Source organism: Chionomys nivalis, chromosome 16 (genome assembly GCF_950005125.1).
Source record: "Chionomys nivalis chromosome 16, mChiNiv1.1, whole genome shotgun sequence".
Taxonomy (NCBI): Eukaryota; Metazoa; Chordata; class Mammalia; order Rodentia; family Cricetidae; genus Chionomys; species Chionomys nivalis.
Window position 1 is genome coordinate 13,828,010 of NC_080101.1, and position 17,084 is coordinate 13,845,093.

General features: G+C 41.1%; 1 protein-coding gene across 1 annotated transcript in view; it reads right to left on the reverse strand.

Annotated features, from left to right (window-relative positions):
* Positions 1–856: 856 nt before the first annotated feature.
* Positions 857–17,084, reverse strand: part of Hsdl2 (hydroxysteroid dehydrogenase like 2) — a 38,207-nt gene continuing 21,979 nt past the window's right edge. The window contains exons 8-11 of the mRNA XM_057791046.1: positions 16,969–17,040; positions 12,173–12,421; positions 10,212–10,340; positions 857–1,725 (exon numbers count right to left, since the gene is read on the reverse strand). Of these exons, the coding sequence (XP_057647029.1) occupies positions 1,613–1,725; positions 10,212–10,340; positions 12,173–12,421; positions 16,969–17,040 (563 nt within the window). The 3' untranslated portion in view covers positions 857–1,612. The remainder of the gene's footprint in view (positions 1,726–10,211; positions 10,341–12,172; positions 12,422–16,968; positions 17,041–17,084) is intronic.

Sequence of the window (17,084 nt, forward strand, 5' to 3'; positions counted from 1 at the left end):
AGAGCTTCTTTGAAATTACAACCACCAAAGATGTTTTCTAGAGGCAAGCCCCTGGCAGGGCACACAAACAGCCCACCCTGCGGGTTTAGCTCGCCTTTGTATGCTTTGGGGAGGTGGTAAACATTTTGATTGGGGCTGTAAGATGGCGAGTTACACAGAGGCTCTTGTCTCCAGTCTTGATGGCCCGAGTTCAACTCCGAGGTCCCACATGGTGGAAGAACTGATTTCTGACGCCACAAAGCAAAGAAGGGATGGAGGGAGAAGGGGAGGGAATGTTTTGTTTTATTTGGAGACAGGGTTTCTCTGCATAACAGCCCTGGCTGTAGACCAGGTTGGCCTCAAACTCACAGAAACTCATCTGCCTCTGACTTCTGAGTGCGGGGATTAAAGGTGTTATGTCACTACTGCCCGGCTTCTTTTAAAGTTCTAATTCATTGTGGTGATGGTTGCTTAACTCTGGGTGGGGACAGAACATATATATATGACAGTATATTATATATATACTGAATGGACTATATAGTGATTTACATATTAGATAGAATGGGTTTTGTTTTATACTGTTTATATGTATAGATAAATCTGTACGTAAATTCTTCATATATATTAGTCTTTGGGTTTTTGAGACAGGGTTTCTAGTTCTTGTAGAACAGGTTGGCCTCGAACTCACAGAGTTCCACTCTGCCTCCCGAGTGCTGGAATTAAAGCTGTGTGTCACCCTGCCGGCTATATTGTTGTATTTTTGAGACTGGCCTACTGTGTTATACAGGCTAGGGTATCTATTCTTAACATTATTATTACCACTATATTGGCCTAACAGTATAATATGACAAGAAAAAAAGGCACAGAGAATCAAAGAGATAAATTCATCTTTATTTGAAGGTAACATGATTTAAAGATCTATTTTTAAAAAGCTGCTAAGGTAGTGAGTAGAGAGAACTACTAGCTGGCATAAGGCATACTCGCAAAATTAGTTCTATAAATTAGCACTTGAAAACTGAATTTAGCTTGGCATGGTGGCTCCTGTCTGTCATCATAGCACTAAGGAAGCTGAGGCAGGAGACCTGCCCTCAGTTCAAGGCCAGCTGGGTAACCCTATCTGGAAAAGAGGGGAAAGCTAAAATTTTAAAGATATCTAGAATAGTATCAATAGTATAAAATGCTTGTTATAAGTTAAACAAAATTTTGCCTGCAAGTACTATACACTGACAAAAGTCCTTTTTTAAAAAGGCAGGGGCAGTGGGTAAGAGAGAGATTCAATTCTTCACCCAGCTCTTTGTGAAGATAAGGTAACTTCATTTTACATTAGAAATTTTGTAAATAGCTAATCCTATTGCTTGATACATAATATTACTTTTCACGCAAGAAAGCATGAATAAAATAAAGCTTACAGGAAAAAATTGAAAAAAGAAAAAAAACAATATATTAGGAGGCCACTTAGTGAGACTTATACATGATTGGTTAGTTGTTTTAATTACAATTTCAAGTCTTATAGATACAGAAATTCTAATTTTTCCAGAACAAACATATGTGTCCTTATAAGACAGTGGAGGAGACAACAGATTTTTAACTGTTGAGCTTTTCCCTTCTACGAGTCATGTTTGCTTCCTGTCCTTCACAGCCTGGCGTTCATCTGGGTCATCAGCTTCTCCAGTTTGATTGCCAGGGCCATGTTCCCTTTAATCTTCAGTTTTCCTGACATGAACGCCATGGTCGGCTTCAGCTTCCCTAAAATGCAAAATGAGACGGAGAACGCAGCATCAGTGCCCTAAGTGCTGTGCCACTTCAAGAACATGCATTCAGGCTGGAGAGATGGCTCAGCGGTTAAGAGCATTGCCTGCTCTTCCAAAGGTCCTGAGTTCAATTCCCAGCAACCACATGGTGGCTCACAACCATCTGTAATGAGGTCTGGTGCCCTCTTCTGGCCTGTAGGCATACACACAGACAGAACATTGTATACATAATAAATAAATAAATATTTTAAAAAAAAAAAAAAAAAAAAAGAACATGCATTCTAAGAGGGACCCCAGAGCACAGAAATTCCTGTTACAGCATTGCATACTACTACCCAGGGAATCTCAGCTCCTGACTTGGATGTTAACAATATCCTGTCATGTAAAAGAGAATGTTAGAAACAGTCTGCAGAAAGTAATGGCAACAAGCTAAAGGTGCTACATTCATACATATACTGGTTACAGCACTTTAACTTAAGACTGTTAAGTATATAGTGCACAGATGGCTCAGAGGGTAAAATACTTTCTGCACAAGCGTGAGGACTTTAGTGTAAATCCTCAGAACCTCTGTAAAGTTTGGCAAAGTAGTGCACATCTATAATCCTAGTGTTCCTACCTTGAGATGGGAGACAGAGATAGGATCTATGGAAGCTTGCGGACAGCTACCATGGCATCTACATCACTGAACAAAGACAGCCTGCCTAACGGTGGAAGACAGGAATGACACCCAGGTTGTTCTCTAATCTCCATGCATTCTCAGTGGAACCCAAACATGTGTACTCAAATGAACACGCAAACACTCGTACATTAAAATGCTTAGTACAGTGTATGTAGGGCTGTAGAAACAGCTCAGTGTGAAGAACCTGCACAGTTCTCTGAGAAGAGCTGAGCTTGTTTCCCGCCACCCATATCCAGTGGTTCACAATGCCCATCACTCCAGTTCCAAAGGATCTGATGCTTCTGGTCTCTGAGGCTGGGTATATCCATATCCAGACACACACACTATTTAAGAAATGATTTTTTAAGTATAATATTACGGGATATTTGTACACTGTGTGAAGATGAGTTGCTGTGATTGGTGAAATAAAAAGCATAATGGCCAATAGTCAGGAGAGTACAGATGGAACTTCCAGGCAGAGAGAGAACTCTGGGAGGAAGGCGGGATTCACCAGGAGACACGAACAGGAAACAGGAGGTGCGGGATGGAAGAAAGATAACACCATGTAGCAGAACAAGCCTAAGCTAAGGCTAAGCTTTCATAATTAATAACAAGTCTCTGTCATTATTTGTAAGCTGGCGGCCCAAAGAAAAATCCAACTACAATATATTCTGTGAATGCAAAAAGATACTGGTATTTTTTCTGCCAGAGAAATGTAAGCATAAATGTAGGCTGGGTGGTGGTGGCACACACCTTTAATCCCAAGCACTTGGCAATCAGAGGCAGGTGGATCTCTGTGAGTTCAAAGCCTGCCTGGTCTACAGAGCTAGTTCTAGGACAGCCAGGGCTACACAGAGAAACCCTGTCTCAACTCCTCCCCACAAAGGCTGTAGCTACTAACAAATAAGATTAGCTCTGTAGAGAAAAGGGCCTTTGCTCTCCTTTCTACTATTAACTCACTGTCAGCTCAATCTGGAGCACAGGGTTAATAGGAGAACTAAGGCTCAAGGAGGAATCTGGCTTGCTCAAAGGCACACAGCTGGTATACAGCTGTGCTCCATTCTCAGCCAGGCATGCCCGACTAGCACTTATGACCTCCTCACGTTCTGACAGTTTAGACACTGCTCATATCTGCAGAAGGCACAGCATGGGTCTGGAACATTAGTGGCCTATCGCACCTCTCACCTGTGACACATGCAGGTTCAAAACAAAGCAAAAAATGCACAAAAAGGAATTTGATGATACTAGGAAATGCAGGTGCAGAAGAAAAAACCCTGAAATAATTCATGATGTTGGAGATTATTAGCAATAATATTAGTAATAATAATAAAAAATAACAATATTGATGCTAGAGAGATGGGTCAGCCTGGTTCAATACCCACAGCCCACATGAAGGTTAAAGGAGAGAACAAATCTACAAAGCTGTCCTCTGCCCTCCACAGAAGTGCCATGGTACACACACCCATCCACCCCATACACACACCTCAAAGGTAAAAAGTTAACTCAAAATGAACCACAGACCTAAATGTAAGAACTAAAAATTTAAAGTCTTAAAAGAAAATACAGGGGGGTATTGTGAATTGAATGAGGATGTCCCTGTAGGCTCACGTATTTGAACACCTGGTTCCCAGCTTGTGTTCTCTGTCTCTTATGTACAGTAGAGATGTGATCGCTCAGCTCTGCGCACCTGCTGCCATCCTCCCCCGCCACCATGGATGCTCCCTCTGGAGCAGCAGGTGAAATCAACTCTGTGTATGGGAGTTGTGGTCACAGCATCTCACCACAACGACAACACTGATACAAAGGGCAATCGTTACAACCTTACTTAGATATGACAGTAGAAGCATAAGCAACAAGAAAAAGATAAATTTATACTCCTACCAAAACTTCTTTTTTAAAATTGCTTCAAAATGTATCATCAAGAAAGTGAAGGAGAGGTAGGGGAGATGACTTGGTAGTTAAGAGCACTGGCTGCTCTTTCAGAGGTCCTGAGTTCAATTCCCAGCAGCTCACAACCATCAATAATGAGATCTGATGCCCTCTTTGGCATGCAGGCAGACTTGCAGACTCAAATACAAAAATAAATACATGTTTTAAAAAAAGAAGAAGAAAATGAGTAAAAAAAGAAGAAAGTATTTGCATGTAATATGCCTAGAAATATAAAAATAATTCTTAAAACTCATGGACAAAAGACAATTTAAAAATGAGAAGTTAGGGAGCTGAAGAGATGTCTCAGTGGCTAAGAGCACCTGCTGCTTTTCTAGAAAACCTGAGTTTGGTTCCTAGCATCCACATGAAGGGACTCAGAACTGTCTATAACTCCACTGCAGTTGAAGGAGATTTGGTGCCCTCTTCTGGCCTCCCTCGGTACCAGGGATGCAAGCGGTGCTCAAACGTAGGTAAACACCTGGATACATAATTTTACAGCCATTTTAGATAAATTATTTTATTGTATTGCATTGGTGTATTTCCTGCATATATGACTGTGTCAGATCCCCTGGAAGTGGGATTTATAGGCAATTGTGAGCTGCCATGTGGGTACTGGGAATTGAACCCAGGTCCTCTGAAAGAGCACCTGTGCTCTTAACCATTGAGACAACTCTCTAGACCCTAAAACTTTTTTTTAAGAAGGACTTGCTGGGCATTGGTAGCACACGCCTTTAATCCCAGCACTCAGGAGGCAGAGGCTAGAGCATCTCTGTGAGTTCGAGGCCAGCCCAGTCTACAAAGTGAGTTCCAGGAAATTCAGAGCTGTTACACAGAAAAAAAACCCTGTCTCAAAAAAACAAAAACACAACAAAAAAAAAATAAGAAAGAAAAAGAAAGCCTTAATACACATTTCTCTAAGAAGTTACACCGATAACCAATAAGAACCCTTTTTTTAAAAGATTCAATACCATTAGCATTAGGGTTGGAGAAATCCAAACCCTAACTTTATGATCCCACTAGGATGGTAATAATATTTTAAAAACAACAGAACTAAAAATTAGTACTGTCAAGGCCAAGAACTCAAAGCAACAGACCCTCACATTTCCTGGGAAATGGGAGGAACAACCAGCACGGTGTTCAGAATAGCCCAAGACAAAACAACAGTCTCCACTCTCCACAATGCCCATCAGCTGGCGAGTGAGAAGGGCATGATAGCATATGTTTGTAATTTCATAACTTTGGAGATAGAGACAGGAGTACCGGGAGTTCAGGGCCAGTCTCAGCTGTATAGCAAACTTGAGGACAGCCGTGGCTACCTGTCTGAAAAAGAATATATGGTATATCCACAAAATTAATAAATCAAACTACTACACGAAGGGATCTTAAAAGCATTAAATTGAAAAATGTCAGATGTAGGACACTATACACTTTGATTCCATTTATAAAAACATGGAAAAAAACATTTAGTAAAAAAACTGTGAAAACAGAAAGCAATAATGTTTGGCTAACCAGGGACTGGTTGGAAACAGAAACTGAGAATTTTCCAGAGCAACAGAAATATTCTGAGTCAAGTTTAGTGGTAGCTGACGAATTTTAAAAATATACTAAGAATTAGATTTGTTTATCTTAATAGATTTTATAGTATGAAATTTTACCAAAATGATCTTGATAGAAGAAAAAACTTTCAAAGTTACTAAGCACAATGTAATAATATATACATATATATCTCTCTTCAGATAAGGTAATCTTTTTGGGGGGCTGTTTTTTCGAGACAGGGTTTCTCTGTGCAGTCACAGCTCTGCGGCTGTCTTGGAACTCGCTCTGTAGACCAGGCTGGCCACAAATTCACAGTCGTCTGCCTCCCTCCAAGGGCTGGGATAAAAGGCTTGCATCCCAACACCCCGAAGATAAGGTAATCTTAAACAATTTATTTTCTTTCCTTTTTCCTTAAGAGATAGGGACCTCACCTTGTTGTCTATACTGGCCAAAAACGTCTAACTCAAGCAATTCTCCTGCCTCAACCCCTAAAAAGCTGGGACTCTAGGTATGTGCCACTGAAGCTACCAACAGTTTACAGCTTACTGCTCTGCCACACAGTGCTCTCAAATGGCCAAAAAGCAACATTTGTTACTATAGGTTTTGATTTATAGTGTATGCCTCTATATAAATTGACACAGAAATGGCCTCTAAAAATAGATCTCTAAAAAGAGACTTCTTAGACTCCAAGACCTACACTGTACCCACATAAAAGAAAGCTTATAAGATATACAGAATGAAGGACAAGCAGAATGTTCCCCATCTAAGCTCCAGCTATAAAATGTGCCTCATATAACTCAGGACTTGGGACTCTCTAGCCAGTGCAAGAAGAACACATCCACAGAAAGAGACAGAAAGCCCTGTCTCAAGCTTATATATATGGAAAGGTTAAAGAAGCCACTGAGCAAAGAGTGGAGTGCCAGCATTAAGGTAGGCAGAGGGTTATCTCAAGTCATCCTCAGCTATGACGTCAGCCATTTCCAGGGCAGTCTGAACTACATGAATCCCGCATTAGAGGAAGCTCGTGATTTACCCATCCACTGATTAGAAGGTCAATTAGAACAGCAGAGTAATTAAGAGCAACAGTCACCTTCAAGATGGCTCGGTGGATAAAGGCGCTTGCTGGGCAAGCCTGACAACCTGAGTTGGACCCCCAGGGCTCACATAAAGGTGGAAGGACAGAACTTACTTTAAAAACTTGTCCTCTGACCTTCAGAAATACACCATGGCATGCACATGCTCCCTCCACCCTACCCCCTCACCATACACCCACACCCATCCACCTCCCTATACATAAATAATAAATTAAGCTTAAAATATAATTAAGAGCAAGAGTTCTGGGGACAGCGTGGGTTCAGATCTCAGCTCCAACATCTGCTCACTCGGTGTTTGACCTAGGGATTACTACTTAATTTATCAGAGTCTCAGTCACCATTTTGACAAAATGATGAAAACTGGCTTTTTTTTCTTATTTTTTAATGTGCATTGGTGTATTTCCTGCATGTGTATGTCTGTGTGAGGGTGTCAGATCCCCTAGAACTGGAGTTACAGACAGGTATGAGCTGCCATGTGGGTGCTGGGAATTGAACCTAGGTCCTCTGGAATAGCAACCAGTGCTCTTAACCACTAAGTCACCTCTCCAGCGCATAAAAACTATTATTTTTTAACTTACTTATTTTTATTTTATGGATATGGGGTTTTGCCTGCATATTTGTCCTTGCAACATGTACATATAGTGTCTGCAGAGGTACTATAGACTATATACAGAAGAGGGGGTCAAATCCACTGTGACTGGAGGTATAGAAAGTTGTTAACCACAATGTGGTTGCTGGGAACCACATACAAATCATCTAAGAGAGCAGCCAGTCCTTTTAACCACTGAGCCATCTCTCCAGCCCCAGTAAAAAATACTTTATCTTAAGCTACATGTATTTCTTAACCTACAGCAATTACACGATAATAAATATTAGGTACGGTTAACTCGTTTCAGTTTAGATGTTGACAATGCCTTTTTCTTTCACCTTGTTTATTGAGACAGGATCTGAATGGGTCTCAGACTCATTACATAGGGCCTTGAACTCACAATCTTCCTGCCTTAGCCTCCCAAAGTGCTAGGATTATAATCATATACTACCAAGACCAACACAATATACTTTTAATTTAAATTGTCCTTAATTTAAAAAAAAATCTATGATTCATATTTACCAAACATTTAGGCTGGGGTACAGTGGTGCACTCAGAAGGCAGATGCTAGAGGATCTCAGTGAATTCAATGTCTGTCTAGTTTATAGAGCAAGTTCTGGGACAGCCAGGAATTCATAGAGAGACCCTGTCCCAAATACACAAAAATAAAGCTAGGCTGTGGTGGTGGCGCACACCTTTAATCCCAGCACTCTGGAGGCAGAGGCAGACAGATCTCTGTAAGTTTGAGGCCAACCTGGTCTACAGAGTAGGTTCCAGGACAGTTGAGATTACCCAAAGAATCCTGTCTTAAAAAAAAAAAAGAAAGAAAAAAAGAAACAGAAACAGAAACAAAAACAAAAACAAAACAAACATTTACTGAGCACTGCCACATAATCTCTGGTAAATCAAAAATAATAGTATTAGATACAGAAAACTACTATAAATGACTGGAAGCAAAAATTCATGAAGATATTATAATGTACAATTTGAAAAGATCAAATAATCATATAATTTTTCTTTATAAACATATGTGTGTGTATATATATGTGTGTGTGTGTGTATGTGTATGTATAAAGGATGCTAACCCAAATTAATTGATCATCTTTCAATGGTGTAGTAAAAAAACAATTGTGTTTTCTTCTTTCTGGTATTTTTTCTAATTTTTGCTCAATGAACACTTAATACTACTATAAAAGTTAAACAGAGCAGGGAGATGGTTTGGTGGGTAGAGTGCTTGCTGCACAGCTGGAGAACCTGAGTTTGAATCCCCAACACCTGTGTAAAAGTTGAGCATGTCTACACACGTGTCTGTAACTCCAGAGCTATGAGGACCCGAGGTAGGACTGCTGGGGTTTGCTAGCTGGCAGCCAGACCAACTCCAGGTTTCAGGAGAGACCCTGTCAGAAGGGAATATGGAAGAGCATGATAGAGCAGGGCTCCAGATGTCCTCATTTGCCTTCTTCATGCGTGTTTATGTTTGGGCATTTGCACCTGAACACACATACACATAATAGTTAAACTTTGGTGACTGGGTTCATATATGATGTAGTCCCCACTGGTATCCCTTAATTTGAACTGGAAAACAGAACTTTGGAGGGCTCAAAACGTACTGATACTGTTCAGTAAGATTTAAAAAGAACGAACATATGAGTTTAACACTTTATAATTCATTACATGAAAGATTTTACATTTGAATATTATAAAGTCTTAATCGAGAGTACTGTTCCTAATTTTTTAGAACTTGTGTTAACTTGCCAGTTTGAGTAGTGTTCTTAGAGAAGAAAACAGAACAAATCACTCTTAAAATTATTTTGGCACTTGATGTGGGATGTCCATCGTGTATGTGTTTCTTTTATTGGTTGATGAATAAAGATGTTTCAGTCAATGTCTTGGCTGAGTAAAGCCGGGTGGGAAATCTGAACAGAGATAGAGAGAGTAGGCAGAGTCAAAGAGATGCTAGGTAGCTGCCGAAGGAAAAGGACGCCAGAACCTTACCAGTAAGCCACAGCCTGGTGTCGATACACAGATTAATGGAAATGGGTTAATTTAAGACATAAAAGCAAGCTAGGAAAATGCCTTAGCCATTGCCCAAACAACATAATTAGTACAGTTTCTGTGTGGTTATTTGGGTCTGGGTGGCCAGAGATGAAAGCACAGTCTCTGTCTACAGGCCCTTTTAGAGCTAACTGGGCACAACATAAAATCTTGCAAAGGACTCCCTGGAACAGAGATTCCACAAAAGCACATGAAAAAGCTGGCTCCTGGTTCCTTTATGGCATCTGGTGAGGCTGAAGTAGGACTTGACTTTAATAAGTGAGCTATTGATGAGTTCTGAACCTCCAGTGACTACGCTTTGAAAGTACAGTACCTTAGTTCCGGTAGAATAAAGCCTACTTAGCAATCCTTTCTAATTATCTCTTTGCCCCCAACATTACATTATTAGCTTCTCAGTGGTGAGAAAGGAAAGATCTACCATCAGTCTTCCATTTGTCAGATGAGGTAGAAGCGGCAGACGAGGTAACCTAGGAACAGCCTTCCCAAGACTATGTGCTTTCAGCATAGGTAGCACCCACTGCTAGGAACAGCTCTGAATCTTCATTATCTAGAAGAAGAGAAAGTAGAATATCCAAAATTCTCTATTTAAAACAAATAAACTAAGAGAGTTGAAAACTTACCTGAAAACATCTTGACAAAGTCATCGGTGGTCATACTCATCACCACATCTGCCCGGTCGGAGGGCTCTCCATGTCCAACTTTCCCACCCTTACTCTTCAAGTCAAGAAACCATGTGCCACCATCCTCACCTGCACAGATAAATGCGGAAATAAGCGCAATCATCCCTCAGCGTTAACAACCTGCTAACACACTGGCCCCGGCTAAAATCCTCAGGCTACCATCCAACTCAGCACTTACTACAGTTCAAGTACCGTACTAGATTCTGGAGACCATTCAATAACAAAGAGAAAAGCCAGGCTCTTCTCCAGAGAGGAAACAGAGGTGGTGTAGGCATGTGGATAGAGAAGTGGCAAAGCTGGGGCAGTGGGATTCACACAGACGTTACAACAGTGCTTAAGAGGGGCGGGAGTGAAGGAAATGGCTCAGTGTTTACTGGGTATAGCGTTCAGTTTGAAGAAAACAGAGGCTGTGGAGGTGTTTTTAGAAGAAGTGGTCAACAGCCTCAGAATCTGCAGAGGTGCTACAGGGAAGGGCAACAAACACCTGCTTATGACACAGCCATCATCTAGGACTGTGGTGAAAACAAATTCTGTAGAACAAAGAAAAACTGAAGGGACCGTGTTCAATAGAGTACGCTGTAGGTAAAAGCAAGTATGGCTATGAAAGAAAAGATGGCGCACGGTTTGGGATTACCGTTACATTCTGTTTTAATAAGAGACGAGAGCTGAGAACATTAAAATAACTGCTGGAAGGGATGCTGCAGGCTGTACACATAGAAGAAGAGATTCCTGAGGAGGCCGGAGGAAATGGGACCTAGACCCCTGCACCACTAGAGGTACCCAGGAACTACTTTCTGTCACCATCTGTCAGAAATGAGACACTCAGATGCCCCCTACCTACTGGATCAAACTCTCCATCTGAGGAAGAGTCCAGTACAGTTAATAAAGCTTGGGATCTGATGGAGAGATAAGTTGTCCCACTGGGGAGAAAAGGAGGGCCCATGGCTGACTTATATCTAAGGTCAGGGAGCTGACAACAGAGAAGTCTAAAGTGCTGCTTAGACCTATCTGAAGAGGGAGAATAGATGAATCACTACAAGTTCAGTTGATGTTGCTGCTTTAATTTTTGTCTAAAAAGACTGGGCAGCCTTGAAGCAACTGTGGGGCAACCAGATAGTTTGATGCATCCAAAACTAAGCCTTTGATAGACAAGTCATTAAATAAGCACAAAAGGTTCAGCAGGTTTGGGATGTCAGGGAGAAAAAAAGACTCAAGCAATAGACTATGAGTTCAGAAACAAAAAGAAAGTAAAAAGAAGGGTAGATTAAGATGTGACAGAAAACAGCATAAAGAATAACAAAGTATGCATATAGCGGAACCAAAATAGCTCTTAAAACTACCACTAATCTGTGTTACTTTTATTATATGGGAAAACATGAAGAGTTGTTGATTTGGTTTTTTGAGACAGGGTTTCTTGTGTAACAATCCTGGTTGTCCTGAAACTCACTCTGTAGACCAGGCTGGCCTCGAACTCAGAGATCCTCCTGCCTTTGCCTCCCGAGTGCTGGGATTAAAGGCATGTGCTACCACAGTCTGGCTTGTGTAGAGGCTTTCATACTGTACTCATACTGACCTAATTTAAAGATAAAAGTGGTCAGCTGCCCACAACTGATAAATTACTGTATTACATTACCTGTTACAATGGCATATCCATCTATATATTATTTCCTCGGTTATATATGCCAAAGAGTTATTTAACACTGGAAATATATGCTGTGAAAATGTATTCTACATGTTTCCATATAAACAAGTCTAACTCAAAAAATACAAATCGATAATTATTTGCTGTTTTTGAGCATCTATATTCAATAGTTCTAGATATAGCTAACAATCCAGGTACCAAAGGCTGGATTTCTTCCCACTGTTTCATAAAAGCCCCAATCGTCAGACACAGTTTTCACCTGAGAGTTCAAACTGATAGACTGCTTGTGTGGCTTTAACGACCTCATCACTGAGAGAGTCCTTAACAATTCTAAATGTCTCTTCCACAGCTCCAAAATGTGCTCTAGGTGGTTGCTGTTGCTGCAGCAGCGGTGGTGGTTGCTGCAGCCGCGGCTGCGGTGGTGACTGTGGCTGCGGTGGTGGCTGTGACTGCAGCTGTGGCTGCGGCTCTGACTGCGGCTTCTCTTCTTTTACTTCCGGCACAGGATCTGTAAAATATAATTTACATAAACAGCCTTAAGGCCTTGGCAGTGTAAGGTCAAACACAAAATTAAAGCAAGACAGACTTACTAGCAAATAGCCCTATTTGACCAAATGATTTTAAATCCATTAAGGCATCTAAAGGCATAAACCTAACTGATGGGAAAAGCAGCCAACCACGTCAGATATGGCTGTAAATGCTAAGACAGTATCTTTCTAAAGTAAAAGGCTGGCTTTTAAAACAGGTTACAAACAACCAAACCAAAGTCACTACTAAACAATACCATGTTCACACAAAGTAACTCTAAGGGATATTAATCACCCTTTTGGCTGGTCTATCTGAGCTATAAAATGAAATAAAAAAAAAAAGATGCCATGGTAAGAAAGATGGAGATCTGCAAGACTTAGCTTCAATTAGTAGACAAGTAAATATTACTTTGTAAGTAAAATGTATTCACTTAATCCTTCTCCCACATACTGAACCTAAGTTCCATCCCCAAATCCTATAAGTGACAGGAGAGAACCAAGATGTCTCCCACTTCCATGAGTGCCATGCAAACTGGGCACTCATGTGTGCATGTTTGCATGCACATGCACGCACACCCAAAAACACACACCCACAAATAATTTTAATGTACCAAAACAGGCCTGCAGATGTATTATTAGAACACTTGTTTAGCAAGTGTAAGGCCTTGGCTTTAATCTCCAGAACAGGATACACACAGACACACACACACACACTACCTAGATCCACACACAATCTGCTGTATGAATCTAGGAAGTAACTCTACAGTACACAGAATCAGCCTAATAAACACAGGCCTGCTTGTGCTTTGGCTCAAGAGAAATCTCAAAGCAGGAACAGCTCAATGTATTTAAACAAAGGAGAAAGGCACTCACATATTTGAGCCTCTGGATTATAGTCTGAGCTTACCCTTCTGTTTGACAGATGCTGCTTTTTGAGAATGATTCAATATTATTCTTCCTTCTCATCTTTTAACTCCGAGTTCAAAGCTTAAAGCTCCCAAAGGAGAAGAGCAGAGAGTAGAGGAGGGTGAGTTCTGTGGGGTGGGTCAAGTCTACTGGAAGAGCTGGGGGTGAGATTCCGTGGGAAAAGGAGCCCTGGTTGGGAGAAGGAATCCTGCAGTGGTACATGTCATGGAAAGTACATGCCCGCAGCTAGGCTGATAAAAAATGGGAAAGGCAGGGTCTACAGAGATGGTTCAGCAATTAAGAGCACTGGCTGTTCTTCCAGAGGACCTGGGTTGAATTCTCAGCACCCATATGTTGGTTTACAACCACCTGGAACTTCAGTTCCAAGGGATCAGATGTCCTCTTATGGTCTCAGTAGGCACTGGGTATACATGTGATATCTATCGATGCAGATAGGTAAAATCTCATACACATAAATAGGAAAAGCAAGAAGAGGATTTCCCTTAGCAGAGGCGAAGATGAGCCTATGCTGGCCTTGTACCATGGTCCTTGCTCAGAACCTACAGAGAAAGGAATTCATTAGAAGGACAGAGTGGAGCAAAAGCAATGACTATGCCCCTGCCATCCCACTGCACCAGCTCCAGGGTATCTCCTACAAGAGAACAGATTAACCAGAATGAAACAATAACGTGATGCTGTGAAAACAGTATCACACTGGGGTAGGAGTAAATTATGCTGGAAAAAAAAAACTCCAAAGTCTATTTATACAATCAGTTCATTATAAAACTCAGCAGTTCCTTCCCATGAAAGCTATCCTTACGACGTGTTGGTCTCAAGTGTGACAAGCACATCACCATGGAGGATGGTGGCACCACAACAGGCACAGGGTACAGACAGCCATCTGGCACCTTCCTCTGATTTTGTTGTGAACCTGAAGCTTCTCTGAAACCTCGGACCTTACAGACACGCTGTGTGGAACGGGTGTGAAACCATGCATCACAGAAGAACAAGGAGATAAAGTACAGAAGCGAGTCTGACGCCAGTAACTTGGGAAACAAAGTGCCACAGCAACCGCTCTCGGTGCAGACAACTGAACAGATGTAAACTCCAGTCAGGCAGTGGTGGCGCACATCTGTAATCCCAGCACTTGGGAGGCAGAGGCAGGCAGATATCTCTTAGTTAGGGGCCAGCCTGGTCTACAGAACAAGTTCTAGAACAGCTAAGGCAACACAGACAAATCCTGTAAAAAAAAAAAAATGTAGAGAATTTTGGCAGATTATTCTCTATAATACTGAAGATAAACTTGACAGGGTTTTTCCAAATACAGAAGAAAAAATGCAAGAAGAGAGACTAACAAGGGTGCCGCTAACTGTAGAGGACAGGGAGAGGGTAACCAAGCTAGGAATGCACAATTCTGAGAACTCAGAGCAAATGAACACAAGCAACCAAAACTATAACTAAGTAACAATAAAGAAATAAACTAGAAAAGACCAAGGAGACTCCGTGTTCCAGCAGGGAGCTAAGATAAGGAACAACAAATGGCAATAATGTGCTTGCTGGAAAAAGTAAAACTCCATTAATTTAAAACCAAGTGCAATGTTTATATTTTCACTCCTCTCCCTCTATATATAACATATATTTTTGTATCAGATAAATGTATATGTGTGTGGTATGAATATATATATATATAATACATATAATGTATGTGTGTGTTAATTTGTATTGTATCTATGTACATATACAGATATATTAATCAATATTCACAGAACAAATTATCAATAGTGGATTCAAAAGAAATGTGAATCTCTAACCAGGAAAATGAGGGCTACACATGGAGCTTTTTTGAGTCAAAATTCACAGTAAACATGCACTAGATCTGGATATGCACATGAAAAAACATCTGGCAGAGGCAAGCTCCACCACAGGCCAGATGTGCTAACCACTGCCTGTGTAAGTGCACCACGATGCCTACAGATGTTCACTGTACCTGCTGGTGGTGACCCCAGAGAGGACAGGCAGAGACAGCTACAGAACTCACTGCTGTCTCGAGCACTGTGTGAAGAGGCTGCCAAAAGACAGGAGTGTCCCAGCCTCTGGACGAGAAGAACACTTTGGTGATGGAAACTGCTAATGACAAATCTACCCACCAAAGCCTAGGGTCAGTGTCTCACATTCCACTCTTCTAACCCCTCTTGTTCTGACTCCACATCACAAACGACCATCTGACTGATACTGTTCCTTGTGTAGTTGTGCCCAAAGGGAGAGACCTGCTGAACACAGCAACTACATAGTTAGTCTCTGTGGCAACTCCTCATGATATATTAATACACGGCACTACTGGGCAACTTCTAACACTTTAAAGGACTTTTAAGGACTCAGGCTTTTTCTTGGGTGTTGAAGGAGCTGTGGGCTGTGTTCCTGCCGCCCAGCTCCTGGCTGCCAGCTAGCTTATGCCCCAAAATAACAACACACAAACTGTATTCTTTTAAACACTGCTTGGCCCATTAGCTCTAGCCCTTACTGGCTAATTCTCATATCCCGATCAACCTATCTCTAATAATCTGTGTAGCACCAGTCTTACCGGGAAAGATTCATCATGTCTGACCTGGCGGCTTGCTTCATCACGTCTGCCCTGGAGAGCAGTAGCATGGTGTCTGTCTGAGGCGTCTTACCTCACTTCCTCTTCCTCCCAGCATTCTGTTCTGTTTACTCCACCCACCTATGTTCTAACCTATCAGGGCCAAGCAGTTTCTTTATTAATTAACCAATGACCTTCCTCCATCACTTGGGGACAGTTACAAAAACAAAACAAAAATCTTTCTTTCTTGACTTACAGAATTTTACATAATGTGTTTAAGTTACAAAATAGTTAAGAGCAGTGATTCCCAACTGTGGGTTGCAATCCCTCTGGGGGGTCAAACAACCCTTCCACAGGTGTCCTCTATCAGATATCTTGCAAATCAGATATTTACATTATGATTCATAGCAGAATCAAAATTACAGTTATGAAGTAGCAAAGAAAATGATGTGATGGTTGGGGTCAATCACAACATGAGGAACTGTATTAAAGGGTCACAGCATTAGGACAGTTGAGAACCTCTAGTTTAGAGCTAGAAGGCAAAAATATTGTTATAGCATCAATTCCATGTATTACAAGAAACAGTTAGTGTTCGTATTTTCCTATTTAAAATATGGTTTGCAGAGTACACACCTTTAATCCCAGCACTTGGGAGGCAGAGACAGGTGGATCTCTATGAGTCCAAGGCCACCCGAGGTTATATAGTGAGACCCTGTTTCGACATATGTATGTGTATACATATATATACATATATATATACATATATATATGTATATATATATATATATATATATTCTAGAATCTTGGTGCTAGAGAGATGGCTCAGCAGTTAAGAACACTGGCTACTTTTCCAGAGGCTCAATTTCCAGCATCCACATGGCAGTTCACAACCATCTCTAACTCCAGTCCACTTGGGAATCCAACACCCTGTTCTGGCCTCTGCGGCACCAAGCATGCATGTGGTATACAGACATACAGGCAGGCAAAATCCTCATACACATAAAAAGAAAAAATAATAAAATAAAGTGTGCCCTAGAATCTTACCATGGGATTCTGTTTCCTTCATAATTTCATCAGGATGTTCATCTAAGAAGAAATCTGGTAACAAGGGATGGCCTGAAAAATTAACCACCAAATAATGTTATAATAATTATGTAATA